Genomic DNA, 25529 nt, shown 5'->3' with positions numbered 1-25529 from the left:
ATGAGTGTGGAGATAGCACGTGGGCAGGCCTCGAAGTAGTGCCCCTTACCTTCTCTGCCTTCCAGTATCCAGAACCAGTTATACTAGCAAGTCTAAAACAGCAGAAGGATGAGCATGCAGTCTAGCAGTGTGACCAGGGGAAGGAGAATTGGACTGGATAAACAGCTTGACAATCTCCACCACCAAGTTTTATTAGAAATGCTTATCTTGAGAAGAATCATGATTCAAGTTTTTAAAGATATCTAATGAAAGAGAAGGTTTTCATCTGCTAAAAACAAATTTGTTTGGCAGCTATTTTAAAAATAATATATCCTATAAATAGGAAGTAGAAAAATTAAAAATATTTTATCAGATGCAGTAAGATGAGGACTGGCAGTAACTGTAGTACATATTTTATATAATTTGATAAAAACACGTTCTAACTCTCATTGAATAACACAATGAACCAACCAAAAATACACACAAAGCCTTATCCTTAATAAAAATATTTATTAAGTAGAGAAATTCAGCGAGTCTTATGAATTTATGAGAGCTCGATGAATCATTAAAGGTTTCATTTTTGTGTGGCCTGACATGACTTTTCACATCTAGAGTAATATTTGGGATGGCTAAGGGCAATCTATATTTCTTTTAAAATGTAGGAAAAAGACTTAGGAACTGGAGCATATCATCAGATAAATCAGTTTTAGGAAAGAGTTCTTATGGCAATTGAGAATTTAGAAATCAATTCCTTTGAAATGATCTATGCCTATGTAAACTCTTAAAGTATTTATGTACTCCTGGGCATACCCCCAACTTGAGGACCACCGCATTATACCATAGTGCCTTGACAACCCAAAGGGAGTTTCTAACAGTGTGTTTTTGACAAGCTTGTGAGATATTTCAGTGCCTCCCTTGCTCCTTATACTATATACTAAGGTTCATGTGAAAGAAAGTAAGTGGCAGGGGAGATCACTGGACTGTCACTGAGCCTGGGAGAGGTCATGGAAAGGTAGATTCTCCTATCCTGCTCAGGAACTGGATATTTAAAACGAGGCAAAAGTAACAAGATTGTGGTGATGTTGGGAAAATACAATGAGCAAAATTGTTAACTGAATAAACAAGAGGGAAGAACTAAAAGTGAGACATGATAAATTAGATTCATAACTTGGTGAATGCTTCACGGAATTCATACCCTTGTCGGTTGTTCACAGTCAGCAGAAATAGCAGCATCCAGGCACCCTACTACTTCTCACGTGGAGGTAAGTGAGCCACCACAAGGGCAGAAAAGTGTTCATAACTTTATTATCCTAGGACAACAAAACAATCACAAGGAATCTGACTTTTATTTACCAATTAATTGTTTTAGGTAGGTTTATTTCACATGAAGATTTAAAATGATATTCATAGCCTATTGGAGAAAATATCTTCACATACCTGAAGATAGCCTGGTCTAGTTCTTAGTCCAAATAATAGCTAGTGTTTACTGAGTGCTTACTCAACGCCAGATACTGTGTTAAGTACTTTATATTTAATCTTTTTAACACTATGAGGTAAAGGCAATTTTGTAGCTGAAGGACTGTAACTTAGTGAGAAGAACCAGGATTCAATTCATGTTTCTATCAAATCAGCTACGTTGTTTCTAGAGCAGTGGTCATTAAACTTATTTAAGATCATAAATCTTGGTAGGAATCTGATAAAAGCTATGGATTATCTCCTCCAAAGAATATATAAGTACGTAAAATTCTACATATTAAATTTTGGGACCTCAAAGACCCTTCTTCTCAAAATCCTTCTCTTAACCCATTATAAGACAGTCTCACCTTAGATTATACTCAAGGGCATTCAACTAGAAACCAGAAATTTTTAATATTAAAAACATTACAGTACTTTGATTACGTTCATGTTGCAATGAAAGTCTAACATACCTTAAAACACCCTGAGAAAGGTATTCAATTTTGTAGACTTGATACACTCACTATCTGGAAAAAAAGAAATCAAAACAACAAACAGCAAATTCTCTTTTTAATCTGAAGCAAATATGTATAGTATATTGGTAGAAACCATTTTATTAACCAAATCATGTCTTAACTGGCAAAGTTAAAAACAGGCTCATTATAAAGAATTCAATAATCTGGTATAAAGCTAGAGATGCTTCCTGTAAATTAACCATGTGGCATATTTCCTTCAAGCTTTTTAAAGAATAGAATACCACTATTTCTGATTGTATCTTCAGTTGACAATAATAACCCTAATGTAATCTAAAATTTCTAATTGTATTCTGAATAAAATGTTTCATTTTTATTTTACCTTACCTAATTCTAGGAAAACATTTAAACACATATGATATTATCCCTAATCACAATACCCCCCACCAAAGAGGATTTACCATATAGAACTTAAAACATGTAAGTATTCCACTAGACCATTCATTACTGAAGATGCCTGTGATACAACTTCACAGTCTTAACCACAAGAATCTAATCTTGATTTTATAATAGTTAAGAATCACTGCAGTTGCATTTTAGAGTCAGTGTCATATGTTCCAATATTTCAAGCTATTAAAGATTTCAAGCTGTTAAAGTCTGGTTAAGATGAATAGCTTGAGGTCTGGAGCCAGACTACTCAAGTTTAAATCCTTGCTCTGCCATTCAGCTAGCTACGTGACAAAAATTTGTTCTAGTCATGAGTACCATCTAGTTTTAAGTTTTAAGTTTCTCATGTTTCAGGCAGGATTTAACTACACAGCTTAGGTTAGCTAGACATTTAAATAGATGCATCTTACAATTTTCTTGCCTTGTTTGCATCTTTGAGAGTTAATCACAAATAATGCTAATAAAGTACTTCAAGCTTTTAAGTGAAATGACAAAAAAATTCAATGCAATAGTATTTTTATCTTTAACCACACACAAATCTTAACACTCTTACTGTATTTATTTACTAGTAACTAAGCACAGTTAGGCATTGCCCTAACAAAGTAATCATGAGTTGTTTAGACACATGTGACTATTAGGAATGCAAGAGTAATTGATATAATTATATATCACCACAAGATGGAGTAAGAGTTCTCCAAAACACACACACACACACACACACACACACACACACACAAAAGACTTACGCATCTGAGTTATTCCATTCTGCCATCTAGTGGCGATATAGTTAGGTATTACTCTTGGATCAGTCTCCTATGTAATAAAATAAAAATAAGCAGTTTCCAAACAAGGATTTACTGTAAAGCACAGAGAACTATACTCAGTATCTTGTAATAACCTATAAAGGAAAAGAATCTGAAAAAAATATATATAACCTAAACACTTTGCTGTACACCTGAAACTAACACAATATTGTAAATCAACTATACTGTAATTTTTTTTTAAAAAAAGCAGTGTCATGGATCTAACAAATTAGGCAAAAGATACAATTAAGCACAGAAAGGAAAGAGGTAGCATCATTCAGGATAATGGCAAAGAGAAGTATGAGAGAATGTCAGAGTGAAGTCCCAAACTGGTAAAGCCAGTTTAAAAAGAAAATCTATTTAACAACTAAAGTGGTATCTATTTTAGAACATAATTTTCTTTCTTAATTCCTTTTAGTATAAAGAATTCCAAAAGTGGCTTCAATTATTCCTTTAAAAGCACAAGTAGTATGGATTTAAACATTTTAATGTTGCCTTTTTTTATTTAATAAAATTGAAAGATGCAAAATCACAGAAAGGAAGCATCTAAAGTCTCTAGGAACTTACATAAATTTTGAGTAGAGCTATTTAGACTTACAGTCAATAATGTTTTTCTTTTCAATGAATAACAATGCTTTTATTTGCTTGAGATTCACATTTGGAATTTAGGGAGTATAATTTTTAAAATTTTATCAAAGAAATGTACATACCATGTCAAACATACATAAACAAAAGTAGAAAGCAAACGGTTAATAATCTGGATAAGTAAAAGAGGTCTATAAATCAATTAGAAAAAGAATCACTCCAAAAGGAAAACATTAAGGATATGATCAAATCATCTACAAATAATGTAGTTAATAAACAATAAAAATTATCACTCATTAGTAACCTGATTAAAATAAAATTTAAAAAATATTTTTCTCAATCTATCAAAGAAAAATAATTTTAATAACCAGTGTTGCTGAGGATACAGAAAAGCAGATGCTGTTGGTGAAAGTATAAACTGCTCAACCATTCTAGAGTGCTTCAAATGGGAATACATTTTTACATAGAATTTCAACCTCTAGGAATTTATGCTAGGCAGTAACTCCAAGTTTATATATCAAGATTTATCTGTAGGGGTATTATTAATTAAATTGTTGTTTGTAACATCCCAAACCCGGCCACATGCTAAAGTCAACCACAGGGGATTTAGCTAAATAAACTATGGTACATCCACATGCTGTAATACTATGCAACTTGTAAAAGTCATGGTGTAGAAATATTAATGACATCAGAAAATGCTCACCTCCATGTGAAAAAAGCAGGTTATAATGTTATATGTATATCATGATACCAATTTTGGTTTTTTCCTCTTAAAAGGGTATTTTATTTTCTTCTTTGTGCTTTTCTAAATTTCCCAATGTACATGTGTTGCTTTTATAATCAAAATAATATAAAATTATTAATTTATTACATATTATAAAACTCTTGATTACTGTGTTTTCATACAATTTCCCAATCAAATTTACACCTGCATATTTAGGTGAGTAGAAGTAACCTTAGGTTAAATACAGGTTTCAGATGTATGTGTTCAACAAAAAAAGGATACTGAGAAAAAGAATAAACAAGGTTTGGAAATTTCTCACTGGAAAGCCAGAACTATATACACAGTTAATAAAACATTAAAAAATTTATTATTCTAAGTCTATTAGCTGTTTTGCATTCTCTTTCCAAAATCTAAGTAGATTTTGAGTTTTTGAATTTGACAATTTCTTAAAATTAAAACATCAAAATGACTTCAAATATTAAATATTACAAAACTACAGATTATCATTTATTCATAGGAAATAACCTAATGAAAATCTCTTATTTAATGAATTGTCCATTTATCCAAAGATATGTATTTCAATGCTGTCATTCTATAAGAACAATACATCAAAAAGAAAATAAATTAATTAAGTGTATTAAACTAGCTGCATCTGCCAATACAAGAAAATATATGAGCTAAATAAAAATAGATACAAGTTTAAAACTGAAACTTCATTCACAAAATGCAATGGTCTTCTACCAGCAGAATTTGAAAATTACAGCTTTTCAACTATATTCTAAAACAAAAATAATTAAAAAATCAATTCAAATAATTTAGAATAAGTGCTTTATTTTAATTCCCACAAAAACTGAAACTATTATTTACATCAGTTGCAACAGCAATAAAAACTAGTTTGTTTCTTGAAAACACTTATAGGCATAAAATAAAACTAAAAGACACAAAAAGGAAAAACTAGGTACTCCTTTTAAATTGAAGATAATCTGACTGCTTGTGACATACACATCTGCAGAATGTACAACAGCAGATGTATTCAAAACAATGTAAGATTTAGTTAATTTAGAACAATATTCCAACCAATCCCAACCCAGTTTTCAATTACTCACACAGGTTTATATAGTCACAAAAAGTAAATCGCTCCTGATACGTAACCAGCTGAAGCCAATTCAGAACACTGCACCAACACAATAATAACTATGGAAATCATGAGTTGTGACTGGGGGGGAGAAAAAGCAAAACACAACATCCAAAGTGCACATACTTCAATCTAACCACAATATATTTCCACTTTTGTATATAAAAAAAGTTCCCTTTAAACTATACATCTAAAAAGAAAAGTAACTGTATCATTTCATATTCTTTTTTTGAATTTAAAAAATATATACGTAATCATCCTTTGTTTTTGATAAGTTCAAATATGAATTGATAGTTGGGGTAATTGGATTCTTCAAGAAAGCTCTATAGAAGAGATGAATACAACATACTATATCTTCTTTAAGAAGTATGAGCCAAAATGTTAGGCATTCCTGCTGTTTTTGTATATATTTAAGGAATGCTGTTCTTGTAAACAAATGGCTTTGAAAAAGAAATACTGAAACCAAAATACATTACTAGAGGATCTCTATAAAAGGTCACCAAAACTATCCTTGTTCGTGAAATCAGGAAAAACATTTCCAGAATTTATCTTGCTAGAAAAAATGCTACCACTTTTCTTCCTTTTTCTTTTTCTGATTATCATAATTAAACATCAGAAGATTTTCCCAAATAAATACTGATGTAAATGTTGATTTCAAGGGCAAACGACTTTTGTTAAGAGTCTATTTCTCAGGCAGTTCACCATTTGTTGAGACTGAGGCAGCACTGTTCTGGTGTGAATTGTCACTGGACTGCTGGGAAGTACTCCTTCTGGGAGAGTTTGTTGGGACCTGAAGCTGATTGGCAGGTGTATGCTTAGCAGCATTCAGTGGCTTTGCAGAGGAATAAGATGGAAGTCTGTGACGATTACTCTCCTCACCAGAAGTAGATGAATGTCTTTTTCTTCCAAATTCCTCAACAATAGGGGGCTGCAAATTATGAAATACAACATAGTGATGATTTTACTATTTTTTCTCCCTTCAAAATCTAAAGCCAGATTTTTTCTAACAGAGGGAAACTACGTTGGTGCTTCAGTAGATTTTATTAGTGTTACGAAAACTTAACAGTAGTATAAGATATTAAACTTAAATTTCCTCCCTAACTATAACAGCCTACTAGTATTTTCACTCTTTCATTCACATTTATTAAGCTACTCCTGTTTTAGGCTTGAACTACATAGTAGAATATAACCATAAGGCTGGGTTCCTTGCCTCCGAGAAAATGTTACAGAGATGCTATTTTTCTTCTTTATTCAACTTCTGTCAACTGCAAAGCATTTATAACTCTAATCCCTTCCTTCTCCAAACTTCCATCGTATTTAAAAGCAGAGGCCTGAATTTTTAGCTGCTGTTCAGATAGGGCAAAGTTACTCTTACAGAGCATGGATGTCTTTGTGACAGAACTGGCTGGACCACTCTAGAAACCTAATTCTTTAATTCCAGAGACATAGGCAGTTCTGTTAACTCCATTATGGAGCTATCAAATCCATTTATATAAAACTACAATCAAACAAATTGTAAGGTTAAGCAGAGATGCACCTAAACTTTCTTTTTCCTTATTTCTCTTTTCTTCCCCCTTCTCTTTTATCTGCTTATATTCACTCCATTCTTTTTTTTTTTTTAATGTTTTCCTTTTCCTCTTGAAATCAAATTGTTTAAAGCCTATTCTCCTGTTTCTACAGATGCACATATGACATTCTTGCTCTCATTTTATTATGCATGGAAACCTAAATCCATGTTATACCAGCACATGTTATAAAAACTAGAACATAAGTACATAAAAAGTGAAAAATTTACAAACTGTAGTGAGAATTTAGTAACATAGCCACATAAAAGTTACTAAATCTATAAAATGTTTAATTATAGGTGCGTAACAAAATTAAAGTGACCTGACAAGTGTACTGTGGTTATGTAAGATGTTAACATTTAGGGACTCTGGGTAAACAGAGTATATGGGAATTTTCTATACTATTTTTGTACCTGTTGTAAAGTTTGATTTCAAAACTGGAAAGTTAAAATATCAAAATAAAAGTTAAAAAATAAAAATTTTTAAAGTTCAGAAAGTCACTGATTAAATATAAGAGTAATAAAAAGATACAGGGGAAAGGACTTAAAACTTACATCAACACGGAAGTCTTCCAACTTCTTAAAGCTACAGAGGTATTCTTGAAGTTTTGGGTCAACAGACTGCATCTTAGATTGAGAATATTTTAGATAAGCCCAAAACTTTTCTAATCCATACAGCTGACCTAATAACAAAGAAGAATATACATGACAAATTATACAGAATCTTTAAAAAATGATTCATATTGAATATGAGCCTACCAGCGTTAAACCATGTCTTCTAATACACATTTTATCTAGATCTTGAGAATAAGACACTGTAATGAATACTGGCAGCTAACATTTACTGAGCATTTGCCACATATTTAGTTTTATTCAAATGGCTTATTATATACTAAACTAATTTGAACTATATATAACCCTGTAATACAGGTGCTCTAGTGTATATTACTGATGGGTAAACTGAGGCTAACAAGGGTAAGTAACTTACTGCCACAGAGCTACTAGTGGAAATGGGATTCAGACTTAAGGATCTAGCCCAGTGCTTGTACTGCTAGCCACTGTGCTGTTCCACATTTCCAAGCATATCTGCTCATGTTAACACAAAAATTTCATGTAATAGGACATCAGTGAGTAGTCATGTTTGTCAAAGGAATAATGGCAAAAAACAAATCCATAAAGGAAACACTTGGGAGTGCTTATTTTTCCAACACCTCACAGGAAAGGCCTTCTTACTATATGGTGCTCCATCCTTCATCATGAACTGTAGTGTCCTGAAAGTCTTAAGTGGTTTTCCCTGAAAAATAAGTTATGAACTACCCCCCTATTTATTGACAGACTTAGGTTTACAATTTCCAAGTAGAATAAGGTTGTTGTTTTGTTTTGTTTTACCAGATTCGTAGTCTTTTTTGGTTTCTTCTTCGAAATCCTTAAAAATTTCTTGTCTGAATTTTTTTTCCAGTCCATAACTATAAAACCTGAACAGACACTCTAATCCATACCTGTCGAGCAGAGGGGGAAAGGTTTATAATAAAATTTTTGCTATAATAATGCAAACATCTCATATTAACTAATCGCATTGATACAAGCAAACATGGCACAAATAATCCCAAACAAAAATGTTTAAATGTATGTAATGTTTAGTATGCAGATTTTTAGCTGAAGTGGTAACTAGAAATCCATAGCTGGCTTTGCTATTTTTGTTAACTCAGCCATAGCATTTCATGGAGGTACACTGGGAATCTGCAGAATAAGAGGCAACCCTTGGACAACTAGAGTATGGCTTCTTTGGACAGACAGAGAATCTCTCCCTGGTATTTCTGAAGAACTGGTTAAAATGTTTAGCGACACACAACATTGTAAATCAACTATACTTCAATTTTAAAAAAACATTTAGTGACAAATTGGCAATGTTTTAGATTTTTTTTCCTAAACTAAGGTTTATAATGATGTTAGTGCATGGTATTAAATACTATTGAATATTTTTTTACGGTAGAGAGATAAACACCATACTCTTGGGCCATAGACCCTAGGATGTGGTTGACTAAACTATAAAGGGACAAACCTAATTAAATGGCCTAAGAGAGCCTTCCTGCTTTAGTTATAAAGTACATTTAATAAAAGATATTTTGCCAAAAGAATTGTAATCACTACATAAATCAGAAAATAAATGTTTCCTCTTATAACTACCTAGAGAAACTGAGGCAAGTTTTGGACAGTGAATCAGGAAACTACATGGGCTCAATCTTCAACTAATGGTGATGAGCAGAACCCATGAGAGTGGACATGGACAAGATCAATGGACAGCAGTAAAAGGACTGCCTAGTTCACTCAACTAAAACATGTCACAATCAAAAAACTCCTCAGCTGGAATCCTTAAGTCATTCTGGGTGCCTCACTGGAGTAGAAGCCACAATTTCTTTAGTCCTGGTAACATAATACTGCCTGGTTGTTATTTATAGGAAGAAGGGTGTGTGTGTCTGTGTCTGTATGTATATGTCTTTTGTAACCAGCTTATTTACAAGATGGAGACTAATGGTCTCTTCAGAAGAATAAAGAGGTCTCTTGGCAAGGTGCCAAGAGAATTCTAGGACTACCAATGAATCACTACCATGAGCTTTTTCCTTTGGTAGCCATAAGTGATGCCATTCTTTGAGCCTGTATTATTAAAGGCTAAGGAAACTGAGGACTAAAGTAACACCAGCTCAAATGACAAAACTGCCTTGACACTCCCCTATGGGCTCAGATTATATTGATACCAGTGGTTCTCAAACTTGGTTACAGATACAGAGTATCTGGGGAGCTTTTAAAAGATGCCTAGATGCTAATGCCCGGTCTCTTCTCCAAACCAATGAAATCATAATCTTTGCAGGTGGATCCTAGGCCTCCTTCTTTCTTTCTTTCTGGAAAGCAGAATTGAGAAATCTGGGGTTTTATCGAGTAAATGACATTTTAGAGGAATGTTAGAATTCTTAGATTATTGGTAAAGGCCAATGAACCACTACAATATTTGAATTTCTAGTCTTATTTTTTAGGAAACTAGTTCCAAAGGTCCAAAATATGACATTAATAACACAACCCAAATATGCAGCATAAGTGCTGGAGTGAAGAGCAGGAGCAAATGACCAGCTTCTTTCATTTGCTCACTTACTCCTCAGCTCAGAGGAGGGGAAAACATAAAGGCTGAGAACCAGAAAGAACTATATTTGAATTCTAGGCTTATAATCATATCCCTAAAAATGAGAATAATAATAATATCCTACTTTTCAAGAACAGATAATATTTGTAAAGCACTTAGACCAGAGCTGGCACATTGCAGATATGTATGTAATAAATGTTATTTCTCTCCTTCCTTCTTGAAACCATCTTACTGCTGTCATTAGTCAATGGATATATTTAGTACTAGTCTTCTTCCCAACAGAATAACCATTTATTCAAGACTTATCATGTATATCAGATATGTTAAGTACTTTACATGTTCTGTTTTGTTTAATCTTCACAACAACCCTATGAGGGTATCTACCTACCATAATTTCCCCCCACTTTATTCTTTTTTTGTGTGTGGGGGGTATTGGCTTTATTTATTTGTTTTCTTAGAGGAGGTATTGGGGAATGAAGCTAGGACCTTGTGCATGCTAAACATGCGCTCTACTACTTGAGCTATACACTCTTCACTTTAAAAAGAACCTAAAACTTACTGGGATTATAACTTGCCAAGGTCACAGTAAGTTACTGAGCTGGGACTCAAAACCAGGTTTGATTTCAAAGCCTTCAGGTGCTTAACCACTGTGCTATACTTTCTAAGGAGTAGCTAATCCAGTCTAGTTATGAATACTGCAGAAACAGACCAAATTAGAAAATTGTTTTAAAAAGCAATTAGAAACATACACAGAATACCACAGGAACAAAGAATAGGAACTCTCTATCTAGACTTGGGTAGAAATGGGATCAGAATAGTTAATAGAATGTCCTGAGGAACAAACAAATTGTGTGCCTAAATAGCTAAATAAACTAAGATTAATTATAACAGAGGCTTTCATACTTTTCTAAATCCAATAGTAATAAAATATTTTACCTTGTGACCAAGTCAACACATCACTCACATATATGTGTGTGTACATAAAAGCATATATAAGTGGGGGAGGGTGTAGCTCAAGTGGTAAAGGACTTTCTTAGCATACACAAGGTCTCGAGTTCAATCCCTAGCACCTCCTCTAAAAATAAGTAAATAAACCTAACTACCTCCCCTCACAAGCAAAAAGTTAAAAAAAAAAAAAAAGCATATATAAGCTTTGCAAGTAATTCTTAAATTTGTATGCATGTATGAATTATAATACATATTAATCCTACTATGATCAGTGTAGTCTTATATTTTCCACTGTATTTTTAAGTAAGTCACAACCACTAAACTGATTTCACAACCCACTAGTGGGTAGAAAACCATAGTCTGAATGAGAACACTGAGATCAGAAATGGCAAATTTTGCCTTTTGTGCCAAGTTTGGTAAACTGGCAGAAGCTATTAAAGCTGTGATAAAGACTATAAATCTGAATTCAAGAACAATATTAAACAATGCTGGGATGATTAAAGATGTCAGTAATGGACAGAGGAGAGGGAAACAGAGGTACACATGCCATGTATCTGTCATTCCTTTATCTGATAAAGATTCTAGATGAAAATTAAATGGGCTTTATTTTTACACAAGTCAGTGCAAATGTAAATTTTTTTCAGAAAAATTTATTTGTAACATCTTGTATTCCTCTTGAATACCACAATATCTGATTAATAATATATTCTTATTTGAGATTTACAAGAGGAATCTATTTTTAGAAACTGAAGAAGGGTAAATTCAGGTAAATATTCAGTGGGAAATTATCTTTTTTCTGCTTCCATCTCATCTTTCCTTCCTCCCTTTTCCCAGGAATAAAAAGCTTGCATGAGTCCATTTCATGTTGCTTCTCTCCCTCTTGGTCTGGTCTCAACTCAGTCCTACAGGCACAAACTTAACCCTAAACATTTCTCAAGGAAGCAAGATCTAATCTGGGCAAAAAAGAAGAGTTAGCAAAGCAGAGGGAGGAAGAAGAGAAGAGCAAGCAGAGGTAAAAATATGTACAGATGTCTAGAGGCTACAGAGCTCAGTTCATTTGCAGAGTATGTATTTCAGTACTACTGTGGCCTGGAAGACTACAGCTGACCCTTCAACGTATGAGGGTTAAGAGCTCCAACGCTCCCAGTCAGAAATCTGAGTGCAACTTAAGGTTGGCCCTTCACATATACATGGTTCCTCTGTATCTTCAGTTCCTCATCAGCAGATTCAATCAAGCACGGATTATGCAGTGCTGTAGTATTTAATACTGATTTTTCAGATCTGCATATAAGGACCTATGCAGTTGAAACCCATATTGCTCAAGGGTCAACTGTTGTAGGAAAAAACGAGATTGAACAGGTGAGTCAGGATGTACCATGAGAGGCCTTACTTTTTCTGGACTCAAGGAATCTTAACAACTGGTTTGGCTCTAAGCATGTATCAACTTGGGGATGTATATCCACATCCAAGATAAATCTGTAATGGTGGGAACAAGAATGAGAAAAATCTCTCTTTTAAATTTCATTTGGCCTTTGTATCAGACCCTAAGATGGTTCCAAATAATCCTACCTCTCGATACGAGCAACTCTGTGTTAGTCTCCTTCCACACTGTACCAGGGCTGGTCTGTGTGAACACTATTAACATGACAGAAGTGATGTCACTTACAAGTACAGGTTATATAAGACACTGAGGCTTCCATCTTGGAAGTTCTCCCCGTTTCTTAAATCATTCACTCTGGGTGAAGTCATGTTGTGAAATGCCCTACGGGGAGGCCTATTTGGTGAGGTGCTGAAGCTTCCTGCCAACACCCATGCAAATGAGCTTGAAGAGGATCCTCTAGCCTGTTAAGTCTTCAGAGACTGCAGCCCTGTCCAATACCTTGACTGCAGTCCTATAAGAGACCTGAGCCAGGGCCATCCAACTAAGCTGTTTCTGGAGTCTTGACCTTCAGAAACTGTGAACTAATAAACGTTCGCTGTTTTAAGCTTCTGAGTTTTGGGGTAATATGCTATGCAGCAACAGACAACTTAAATATAGCCCTCTCTTCGGTTTCACAATTCAAAATCAGGCTACTTCAGTACTAGTTTTTAGTATTTTTAAAAAACTCCAAGTGTAAAAACATGAGAAAATATTTGACCTGTAATTTTCTTTTGCATCTTCCCAAGCAAGTTGTCTAAATTCCTCATACATTTTTTTATTGAAATGATCTCTGAGGAAAAAGGACCAGAAACGAAAGAGGGTATTCATTTCTTGGGACTGGCCAATTCCCAAGCGTTTTCTCTCTGGAAAAAAATCAAAACAGCAGATGTTTTATATAACTTAAAAAAAAATAAAGCCGAAACATGAATCCTCAAAACGTATTTGGGTTTCTTCTAAACAAAGAACTAATAATCCATTTTCTGACACATTGCTCAAATTTACGTATTTGCCAATAGTAATAAGATATACTAAACTTTACTTCGTAATATGTCTAAAGTACAAAATACATGAATAAAGAATATATATATAAGCACATCTACTTAAGGAAATTGTAACAGAAGAATATTTTAACCTGATATTAAATGTCACAATTTTAATTTTTTAGAATTATATTTTAATTTTAAATATAGATATACAAAGGAAGGTATCTTACCACTTAGGCATCTTCGACGATACTTGTGGTATACTTGTTGGGTAAAGCCATTTTCCTTCAAAAGTTCATGAGAAGGGTGCTGGAACTTCGGGAATGAATGAGGAGTACATCCATAACTTCCTACTAGTGGTGCACCTTCTGAAGGCGAAGCATTTGAACTGCTGTTTGAGGAGGGGGAAAATGTGTTCAAACTGAAATATCAAGAACCAAGTGCTTAAACCAATTTGAACTATTTGTTACTGAGAGTCTGAGCAGTGGAAAAGACATTAGTCCCCAAAACTCACCTAAACTACTGAACATACAGATCTACATATGAATTGCTATTTATGTTCAATACATGGGTAAATTCCAAAGTTGATAAAGAACATAGTCATAAATTCTCAAACTAAAACTGTAAGTAGAAGCACATAATTAAATAATTAGCTTATTCCTCTTCTAGATCCATTATTAATTTAGTTTAGATTAGTTTATTTTTCTTATGTTAGCAGGGAAATTTTCAGTCTTCATAAGTAATTAGGTTAATGATATACACTGAATCAGCAGAAACAAGGGATAAAACCTGGTACAAAGGCAATAATTTCATTATCCCAAAGACACACTTGCAATTCTGTAAATCTATTCCATTTCTGATATTTCGCCTATATCTTTTCTTTCTCATCTGCACTTCATTATTCAAATTGAGGCTTTCCTCCTCTTTCACTTGAATTAACTGGTCTCCTTGTTTTTCCAATCTCTCTCCTCTTTCTGCCACCAAAATGATCTGTCTAAGACTGATCTAAAAAAATGGTTCTCAACATGTGGTCTGTAGATGCTTGGAGGGGTTCCCAAAAACCTTTCAGAAAGTCTGCAAAATCAAAACTATTTTCATAATAATACTAAGATATTATTTGCCCTTTTCACTGTGTTCACATTTGTGCTGATAGTGCTAAAGCAATGATGTATAAAACTGTTAATGTAAACCCAGGCAGTGGTTACTAGTGGTTGTATTATTCACTGCTATGTACTTGAATTTTTTTTTAAATGCCAGTTTCAACTTAGGATGTCCTTGCTGAAGAAAAAAAAAAAAGTAACTTTATGAAATTTCAGCCCTTGAGTACATGTCTTACTTACTGTGTGTGACAAAATGGGGAAAGAAGCTGTAGTTTTGCAAAATGAAAAAGTTCTGCAGATGTTTACAGCAACGTGAAGATACTTAACACTACCAAACCATATTCTCAAAAATAGTTAAGATGGCAAATTTTATGTTATATGTTTTGTTTTTTATTGTAATAGTTAAGGGGGAGAAAGCACTTTAACAGCACATCAAAGTACGATGGCTGCTGTTATCAACTAAATATTTGTTGAATTCCTAATTTCCAATGTGATGGTATTAGGAGGTAACTGAGTCTTGACGGTAGAGATCTCATGGCCTCAGAGAATAAGCATTCCCTTCTCTTCAATTTCTCAAAAAAAAAACTGAGAAGGATTAGTGTTAAATCTTCAAATATTTGGTAGAATTCACTAATGAAGCCATTTAGTCTAGAATTTTGTTACGGATTTTTGATTACTGATTTGATCTCTTTACTTCTTATAGGTAGGTTGAATTTTTTATTTCTTCTTAAATCAGCTTAGGTAATTTATATGTTTAAATAAATTTATGCATTTCTTCCAGGTTACCTAATTTGTTGACGTATAATTTTTTATAGTATTCTCTTAGAATCCTTTTTCTCTCTGTAAGGTCAGTAGTAAAATCTCCATTTTCATTTCTGATTTTAGTTACTTGCATCTTCTTTTGTCCCCTGGCAGTTTAGCTAAAGAAGGGTTTGTCAGTTATGTTGATCTTCTCAAAGAACCAACTTTTGGTTTCATTGATTTTCTCTATTGTTGTTTTCTTCTCTATATTGTTTATCTTTGCTCTAACCTTTGATATTTCCTTCCTTCTGCTATCTTTGGATTTAGTTTGCTCTTCTTTTTTAAGTTCCTTAAGGTATAATGTTATGTTATTGATTTGTGATCTTTCTTCTTTTTAAATGTAGGCATTTATAGCTACAAATTTCCCTCTAAGCACTGCTTCCCCTGCACCCCATAAGATGTGGTACGCTGTGTTTCTGTTTTCATTTATCTCTAAGTACGGTCAGTCCTCAGTATTTGTGAGGGATTAGTTACAGAACCCTCCACAGATGCAGAATCCATGGATGTGGAAGGCCAACTGTATTTTCTAATTTCCATCATGATTTCTCCTTTGACCTAGGAGTTGCTTAAAAATGTATTGTTTAATCTCCACATTTTCAGTTTTCCTTCTGTTAAGGATTTCTAACATCATCCCACTGAGGTAAAAGAAGATAGCTTGTGTGATACTTCTACTGAAACTTCTATTATGGCCTAACACATGGTCTATTGTGGAGAATTTCCCATGTGTACTTCAGAATTTGTATTCTGTTGTTGTTGGTTGAAATATTCTATAAATGTCTGTTAGTTCTAATTGCTTATAGTGTTATCCAAGTCCTCTATTTTGTTACTCATCTTATGTTGGGTCGATCTATGCATTATTGAAAGCAGGGTATTGAAATCTCCAACTATTCTTGTAGAATTGTTTATTTCTCCTCTCAATTCCATCAATTTCTGCTTCATATATCTTGAGCAGCTGCTATTAGTTACATAAATGTTTATAACTGTTATATATTCTTTTATACTGAACTTCAATTAATATATAATGTCCTTATCCGTTATAATTCTTTTTGGATTTAAAGTGTATTTTGTCTGATATTAAAATATCAGCTCTCTTACATTTGCATCTTTTACCACCATTTCACTTTCAATCTATTTGTGTTTTTGAATCTAAGTCTCCAGTAGACAGTATATATAGTTGGATCATGTGTTTATACCATTCTGCCAATCTCTGTCTTCTGACTGGAAAATACAATCTATTTACATTTGAAGTAACTACTGATAAGGAGGCACCTACCACTTTATTAGTTTTCTATGTGCCTTATAGATTTATTGTCCCTCACTTCCTCTGTTACTGCCTGCTTTTGTGTTGTTTCTTTTTCTTTTGAGTGAAATATTTGATTCCCTTCTCATTTCCTTTTATATATATTCTATTGATTTTTTTTGTGGTTATCATGAAGATTACACTTAACAAAAACTCTGCTCTTATACACTTCTGTTTTCCCCTTTCTATTACTGATGTCATAGATTACATATTTATATACTGTATACCCAACATAGATTAATTTTTTTAATGCATTTGTCTTTTAAATCACATAGAAAGTTGAAACTGGAGTTGCAAATTAAATTGCATTTTTACCAAAGGTCTTTCTTTCTTCATACGGCTTCATGTTACTGTCTAGTGTCCATTCGTTTCAAGCTAAGGACTACAATTTCTTGCTGAGAAGGTCTAGTGGTGATGAACTCCTTCAGCTTTTTTTTTTTTTTTAATAGACTTTATCTTTTAGGGCAACATTAGGGTTACTGAGTGGAAGGTACTGAGCTTTCCCTAAACCCTCTGTATTCTGGCTCCCCACACCACAGCTTCCCCCACTATCAACATTCACCACATCTAGCACCAGAGTGGTACATATGTTACAAATGAGGAGCCTACACTGATACATCATAATCACTGAAACATCATAATCACTGAAAGTCTATAGTTACATTAGCGTTTACTCTTGGTGTTGTACATTTCACTGGCTTGTAAATGTATAACCAGATGTAGCCATCATTATAGTAGCATACATGGTATTTCACAGCCCAGAAAATCCTCTTTGGTCCACCTGTTCATCCCTCCCTACCCACAACCCCTTGAAACAACTGGTCTTTTTTATTATCTCCATAGTTTTCCTTTTCCAGAATGTCAAATAGTTGAAATCATACAGTATATAGCCTTTTCAAATTGGATTCCTTCACTTAGTAGTATGCGTTTACAGTTCATCCATGTCTTTTCATGGTTTGATCACTTGTTTATTTTTAACACTGGGTACTATTCCATTGTCTGGATATACTACAGTTTATTTACCCATTTGCCTAATGAAGGACATCTTAGGTTGCTTCCAAGTTTTGGCAATTATGATTAAAGCTACTATAAACACTCATGTGCAGGTTTTTGTGTGAACATAAGTTTTCAGCTCCTTTGGGTAAGTACCAAGGAGGGCAGTTGCTAGATTGTATGGTAAGAGCATGTTTAGTTTTGCAAGAAACTTCCAAACTGTCTTCCAAGGTGGGTGTACTATTTTGCATTCTTACCATCAACGAATGAGAGTTCCTGTTGCTCCACATTCTCACCAGCAGTTAGTGTTGTCAGTATTCTGGATTTTAGCTTTTCTAATATGTGTGTGTAGTAGAATCTCATTGTTGTCTTTCTTTCAATTCTCTGATGATATATGATGTGGAGTATCTGCATATGCTTATTTGCCATGTATATATCTTCTTTAGTGAGATGTTTTTCCAGGTCTTTGGCCCATTTTCTAATCAGTTTTTTTTTTTTTTAAACTGTTGAGTTTTAAGAGTTCTTTGTATATTTTGGACAGTAGTCCCACCAAGTCTCTTGCAAATACTTTCTGCCGTTCTGTGCCTTGTCTTCTCATTCTCTTGTCAGTGTTGTTCCCAGAGCAAAAGTTTTTCATTTAATGAAGTCCAGCTTATCTATTTCTTCCTTCATGAATTTTGCTTTTGGTGTCATATTTAAAAAGTCATCACCAAACCCAAGATCAGGTAGATTTTCTCCTCTTATCTTCTAAGAGTTTTATGGTTTTGTGTTTTACATTTAGGTCTGTGATCCATTTTGAGTTAATTTTTGTGATGGGTGTAAGATCTATGTTTATACTTATTTTTTGCATGTGGATGTCCAACTGTTCCAGCACCATTAGTTAGAAAGATTATCTGTGCTCCATTGTAATGCCTTTGGTCCTTTCGTCAAAGACCATTTGACTATATTTATGTGGGTCTATTTCTGGGCTCTCTATTCTGTTCCATTCATCTATTTGTCTATTTTTTCACCAATATCACACTGTCTTCATCATTGTAGCTTTATAATAGGTCTTGAAGCCAAGTAGTATCAATTTTATAACTTTGTTCTTCTCTTCAAATATTGTGTTGGCTATTCTGGGTCTTTTGCTTCATCATATACTTCAGAATCAATTTTTGTTTTTAAATGGAAGTATTGAGGATTGAACCCAGGGCCTCGTGTATGCTAAGCATGTGCTCTACCACTGAGCTATGCCCACCTCCCTGAGAATCAGTTTGTTAATATGCACAAAATAACTTCCTGGGATTTTTTTATTGGAATTGTATTGAATATGTAGATCAAGTTGGGAAAAACTGACATCTTGACAATATTGAGTCTTTCTATCTTTGAACATGGAACATATCTCCATTCATTTAGTTTCTTGATTCCTTTCATCAGAGTTTTATAGTTTTCCTCATATAAATCTTGTACATATTCTGTTAGGTTTATACCTAACTATTTCTTTTTGGTGGATGATAAATAGTATTTCACTTTTAATTTCAAATTCTACTAGTTTATTGCTAGTATATAGGAAGTGATTGACTTTTATATGTTAATGATGTATCCTGTAATCTTGCTATAATTATTTATTAGTTCCAGGAGTTTTTGTTCATTATTTATGACTTCCTACATACGCAATCATGTCATCTGTGAACAAAAGCAGTTTTATTTCTTCTTTCCAAATCAATATATCATTTCCTTTTCTTTTCCCTCACGCTTTGTTTATCTTTGAATATCTCTCTCAATTCTGAAGGGCAGTTTTGCCAGATATGGAATTCTTAGTTCAGCTGATACATTTAGTAAGGACTCCATGTATGTGATGAGTCTCTTCTCTCTTGCTGCTTTCAAGATTTCCTCTTAGTCTTTGATTTTTAACAGTTTGATTATATTATGTCTTGGTGCGAGTCTCTGTGGGTTTAATCCTACCTCAAGTTCATTAAGCTTATCAGATTTGTAGATTCATATATTTCATCAAATTGGGAGGTTTTCTGTCACTATTCTTTCAGCGCCTTTTTTCTCCTTTCCTACTGAGATTCCCACAATGTATGTATTGGTTCAGTTTATGTGTCCTACAGGTCCCTTAGATACTATTTATTTTTTCTTCATGCTTTCTGTTCCTCAGACTTGATAATTTTAAATTGCCCCATCTTTAAGTCTGCTGATTCTTCTTTCTTCTGTTTGATGAAATCTGCTTTTGAACACTCTGATGCATTTTTCATTTCAGTTATTATATTTTCTTCTCCAGAATTCCTTTCTGGGTCCTCTGTAAAATTTCTATTTCTTTATTGATGATCTTGTTTTCTTCATACATTGTTTTTCTATTTTTACCCATATCTTCCTTTAGCTTTCTGAATATCTTTAAAATAGCTGTTTTAGAGACTTTGCCTAGAAAAAATGGCATCCAAGCTTCATCAGGTACATTTTCTGTCTATTAATTTTGTTCCTTCAAATGGGCCATATTTTCTTATTTCTTTTTTTTTAAGGCTTGTGATTTTTTGTTGAATGCTGAACATTTGAATCTTATGATGTGGTAACTCTGGAAATCAGATGCTCCCTCTTCCCCTGGGTTTCCTGTTTTTTGTTTGTTTGTTTGTTTGTTTTTCAATTGTTGCAGGGTGCTTCTGTGCTGGGACAAGCCTGAGGTGAAAGCTTAAATTCTCCTAAGGTCTTTTCCGAGCCTACAGCTGTCCTTGGGCATGGGTGGTAGTTTTCTAAATTTACTGCTATTAGCAGTCGTTTCTGAACATCAAAAAACAAATAAAAAGGACAGTCACACAGTGAGACGAAACAATGGCCACCAGACTATGTCTGCACTTTGTTGCTAAGCGGCAATTAGCAGTCAAAACACAGAACTCCAATATTTGGAGGATATGGTCCTTCCTGCCTATTCTGGATCCAGCAAGCCATACCAGAAATGTGGGTTGCCATCTTCCCAAATACCTGTCACAGGGCTGAGGCGGGGGTGGGAAATGCTACTAGAGGATCAAAGGCTGACATCAACCAGTATTAATAATTTACAAGACAAGCTTTCCCCTGGAAGCTATATGTGTTCAAGTAGACTATACAATTCCATAATAGTCAATGCCGACAGTTTCTGCTAGTAAAATTGTCTAAGTGGTGAGAAGGATTCCTGTTCTTTCCCCCTCTGCTATCTTCCTGACATTACTCTCCCTTGTGGTTATTTTTTTAATGTCATTTTTTTTTTTTGAAATTGCATTTTGAGGTAAGTCAACATTTAGAAGTCTGCATAACTCAGTCAATCAATATTTCCAAATGACCAATGCATGATGTTACAAAAGCATGCACAGACAAAAAGATCCATTCAAAGTGTAGGATAGTCCAATGGCTTTTAATGTAAGAGTATAAAAACTTCCTGGGTATAAAAAGGTCATTGATATATGGTTTCAGATTCCATATTGCAATTAACTTTAAAAAAAACTGCCACTTGTTCAGCTTTGATATAATAGCAAAGAATACCAACAATGATCCAAAAAGGCTATAAAATACTCCTCCTTTTCCTAGATTTTATTCCTATACTTCAACAATAACAAAAAACAAATTATAAGCATTTTATATATAGAAACATATGAGAATCTAGTTACCTCATATTAAGTGAAACACTGAACAAATATGCAAAACTTTTTTGGGGGGGGATTAAGTTATTAATTTGCTTGTTTATTTGTTTAAATGGAGGTACTGGGGATTGAATCCAGGACCTCGTGCATGCTAAGCACACTGAGTTCTACCCTCCCCCAACAAATACGCAAAACTTTAAAACAATACCTCTCTATTCAGGAATTTTTGTTTAGAGAAATATAATTATACTTTATAAAGATATGTTATTTACATTAACATATAATAGCTTTATTATGTTATTTAAATGAGTATTCAAATTTTTTTGTTTTACTTTATAACTCAATTTATTTTTTTATTTTTTAATTATATAACTCCCATAAACAAAAGTTCTTTGAGGTGCTCAGTAATTTTTAAAAGAATAAAGAGTTTCTTAGACTAAAAAGTCTGAAAAACCATTTAACTAAATCATATCACTTTTGGCACTTAGAACTCATTGCCTACAGAATAAGCTATGAATCTGTAGCCATACCTAGATCCATCATAGAATTCTATATTCAATGAGAATGTCTTTCAAAATGAAAAGAAGAATCCTTTTTCTGATAAACAAAAGCTAACAGAATTCACTGCCAATAGACCTACACAAGAAATGGTTAACAAATGAAAAGCATTGAAAATGGTAAAAAGAATATTTTTAAAATTTCCTTTTTCATGTTAATTGCTTTAAAAGATAACTGTCTAAATAAAAAATAATAACAAAATACAGCACAAAAGAGGAGGCAACAGAACTTTACTGTTGTAAGATTCTTATATTATACATGTAATGGTATATTATTTGAAAGTAGTCTATATGTTAAAATGTATATTTCAAACCCAAGAAGACCAGTAAAAAATAAGAGATATAACAAGAAGTCAATAGTAGAGATAAAACAGATGCATTATAAAAAGTAAGGTGATTCAAAAGAAAGTAGGAAAAAAGAACAAAGAATATAAGATAATAGATTTAAACCTAATCACACCAATAATTACATTAATATAGATGGTCCAAGGATATGAATGCTCACAGTGGGGAGGCTGTGATGTGGGAAGCAGAAAGGCATAAGGGAACTCTGTACTTTTCACTCAATTTTGCTGTGTACCTAAAACTGCTGTAAAAGATAAGTCAATTAAAAAAATTTCACCCCTCATTATTGTAATTGCAGACTTGTCTGTCATCTCTGAATTAAGATCCAGTAAAGTAGGGACTGTATCTATCTTGCTTCCTGCTATATATAAGTGCAACACTTTTCACCATTACCTATTGATCTCTTAACTATACTGCTCCAATTAAAAAACCTGGGAAACAAACTGTCAAAATGACTTAGAACACAAAATAACTATTAGTATACAATAGGTGCCCAAGAAGAATACGTACATATTTTAAAGACAATATATCCAATGAGAACAAAATGTAAAAGTACCAAATAAGTATCACTGAAAAGACTTGGAGATTTTCAGATCATGATAAATTTCCTAGCTTTTCCTTGAATGAAACTAATTCTTACCTTATAGTAACCAGTCAAAAAAAAAAAAAAAAAAACTTTCCTAAAGCTCATTTTTCAGTTAGAAAGCTGTTCAGATAATTATTCTGAAAATATCTTCACAAATACAGGATACGTTTTCAAGAGACAAAAAGCAATTAGTAAATCACCTCTGTATCCACTCTACAGCACAAAACAGCCATACTCTGTTGGATTTCACTGGCATTGTAAAAGGTTTGCTCTATCATCTCTTTTTAGGTAAATAATAGTATTTTTTAAAAATTAAAGCTAAAAGAAAAATCACTTACTGTTAATAACCAGTTAATATAAATTATTTCCCCCAAAAGGAAAAATTCTGAACTATTAATGTGTTTTATTTCCATATCCTTTATATAGGTTGAGTAGATTGTTTAGCACAATAAGAACCTACTGTGCTACAAAAAATCTGGAATCTTTCCAAAGATAGTAACTTTCATAGACCTAAATATTTTTAATAAGAGTATACATTTGTGGAAATTACTTTAAATGGGAAAAAAAAATGTCCTACTGAATTATTCCTTAATGTACTTATTGTAAAACTGTCCCACTTATCTTCTTTGGCTTCTTGTTTTACTGTTTTCATTGTTCAATAATTTGCTAACATACTAATTCTTAAATATTCCCAAATATCTAATTAGTAACTGTTTTCAACAAACTTAAAATCAAAAACAAAACAATGTTTGACAAATACAGTACCTGACAGAGGATGTTCTTGGCCCATGATCTCTGGAATCCATTACCCAGCCAACATGACACTCTAGAGGAGGATTTGTACTATGTCTTGTTTTTCTCTTTCTTGGACTCTAAGGAAAAAGAAGTCAAACATTGCAATTACTTTCAGTAGTGTGAACCTCACAAATAAATTAAAACCCTCTGACTGTAAACCAACTCAAACATTTTCATATTGTGGATGACACATTATGAAATCATATGAAGTCACAAAACTCAAACATCTCACACACAAGTTACAAAACTTAACAAACAAGGCTGTTTGCTAGGTTTCAACACACAGATTAAAGGAAATACAATAGAATGAGTCTTCATTATACCTTCTGATCGTCTTTAATTACACTACCCATGGTAAAGAAGTTATTCCTCAACCTGAGAAAACACTGCTATGGTAAAATATCATTTTTAAATGAATTCTTGCAATCTAAAATGTACTTTTTTTTCTTTTACTGTGATAGAAACTAAAAAGTCTCATTTTGTAATGTTAAAGTATATAAAATGCAGGCTTTATAGTCCTGGTGTTTTGTGTACCTTTACATCAACGGCTTTTGGTTCTTTAACAACAGGATAAAATCTTGGTGTTTTATTTGGATCTTGTAATCTGGGTGTTCGAGGTGTTTTGGCTGCCCTGGCAGGATAAATTGTAGGAGATCGCGGAACTGCTGTAGGCAATGAATGGGCAGTTGTTGCTGAAGACACATCTGAAACATCAAACAGTTTCTGAGCTAGTTCATCAGTCAAATCTGAAAAATAAAAACCTGTTAAAATATTTGGGTGCTAGGAGAATATTTTACTTTGAGAAGAAGGAAAATTCTAAAATTCTCTAAACTCAGAGGATTTTTTCATTAGAAACATTTCAAATATATAAGAAAGAATTTTAAAAAACACTTCTCTACATATCACTTACTAAATTTTAATTTTGCATTCTTTCTGGTTTATTTATTAAAGAAAAAGAAGTTAAAGCCCATTGTGTAACCTTTCCTAATCCCATTTTGCTTTTCCTCCTCAGAGATAACCAGGCTCTTAAATTTGGTATTTTTATCTATTACTATATATATATAATATATATAATATAATTTTGCATAATTAACTTTATATATGTGGTATCACACTATATTATCATTTTGCAGCCTTTTTTGGTCAATATTTTGTTTGAGAAGATTATTCAAGTTCTATTCATAAAGCTTTGGTTTACTCATTTTCACTGAAGAATATCAAACTGTTATACAACTATCAAAAATTACTCATTATCCTTAAGACACTTAAGTTATTTCCAAATTTTTGGTATAATCAAAAATGCTTCAATGAACATTGCTGAACATGTCTCTTTGTATATGTGTGAGCATTTCTCTAGGGTTTATAGTTGAAATGGAAATGCTGAGTCAAATGGCACATGTATCTTCTGACTCACTAAATACTGATTGCCAAGCTGAGTTCTATAGTGGTTTTATCAATTTATACTTCAACCAGCAGCATATAAAAGTCCCAGCAATTTAACATCCTGGCTAAGACTGGTTTTTGTTTAGACTTTTAAATATTTTTTTCCATCTCATGGGATTTAAATGGTATTTGTATTTCCTAGTAAGTTGAGTGTATTTTCATAGATACAGTCATCATTCAAATTTCCCTTTTGTGAACTTGCCTTTTTGACTGTTCTTCTGTTAGATTGTTTTACTTACAAGTTTGTGAAAATCTTAAGGTAAGATACTAAATAAGCAGATGAGCAAATAGTAATATCAAAAATATAAGCTTTAGTTCTATATGGTTTTTCTTCAGACTTATCAACCTCTTTTGGTTCATACAA

At 33.1% G+C, this 25529-nt stretch overlaps 1 protein-coding gene across 8 annotated transcripts in view; it reads right to left on the bottom strand.

Moving 5' to 3' along the window:
• Positions 1 to 3628: 3628 nt before the first annotated feature.
• The window catches only part of LARP1B (La ribonucleoprotein 1B), a 105022-nt gene continuing 83121 nt past the window's right edge, over positions 3629 to 25529 (bottom strand). For 3 of the 8 annotated variants that reach the window (XM_032463142.1, XM_032463116.1, XM_032463151.1), the window contains exons 13-19: positions 24257 to 24483; positions 23693 to 23799; positions 13883 to 14043; positions 13388 to 13532; positions 8555 to 8664; positions 7721 to 7848; positions 3629 to 6529 (exon numbers count right to left, since the gene is read on the bottom strand). In XM_032463142.1, coding sequence (XP_032319033.1) covers positions 6284 to 6529; positions 7721 to 7848; positions 8555 to 8664; positions 13388 to 13532; positions 13883 to 14043; positions 23693 to 23799; positions 24257 to 24483 — 1124 coding nt within the window. In that variant the 3' untranslated portion in view covers positions 3629 to 6283. Of the gene's footprint in view, positions 6530 to 7720; positions 7849 to 8554; positions 8665 to 13387; positions 13533 to 13882; positions 14044 to 23692; positions 23800 to 24256; positions 24484 to 25529 lie in introns of those variants that run through there. The other 5 variants (XM_032463126.1, XM_032463137.1, XR_004313610.1 and 2 more) reach the window with 5 other exon arrangements.

Source organism: Camelus ferus, chromosome 2, assembly GCF_009834535.1.
Source record: "Camelus ferus isolate YT-003-E chromosome 2, BCGSAC_Cfer_1.0, whole genome shotgun sequence".
In the NCBI taxonomy this organism is placed as follows: Eukaryota; Metazoa; Chordata; class Mammalia; order Artiodactyla; family Camelidae; genus Camelus; species Camelus ferus.
Note: the sequence above shows the minus strand (reverse complement) of the source record. Positions and strands in the feature narration are given on the sequence as shown.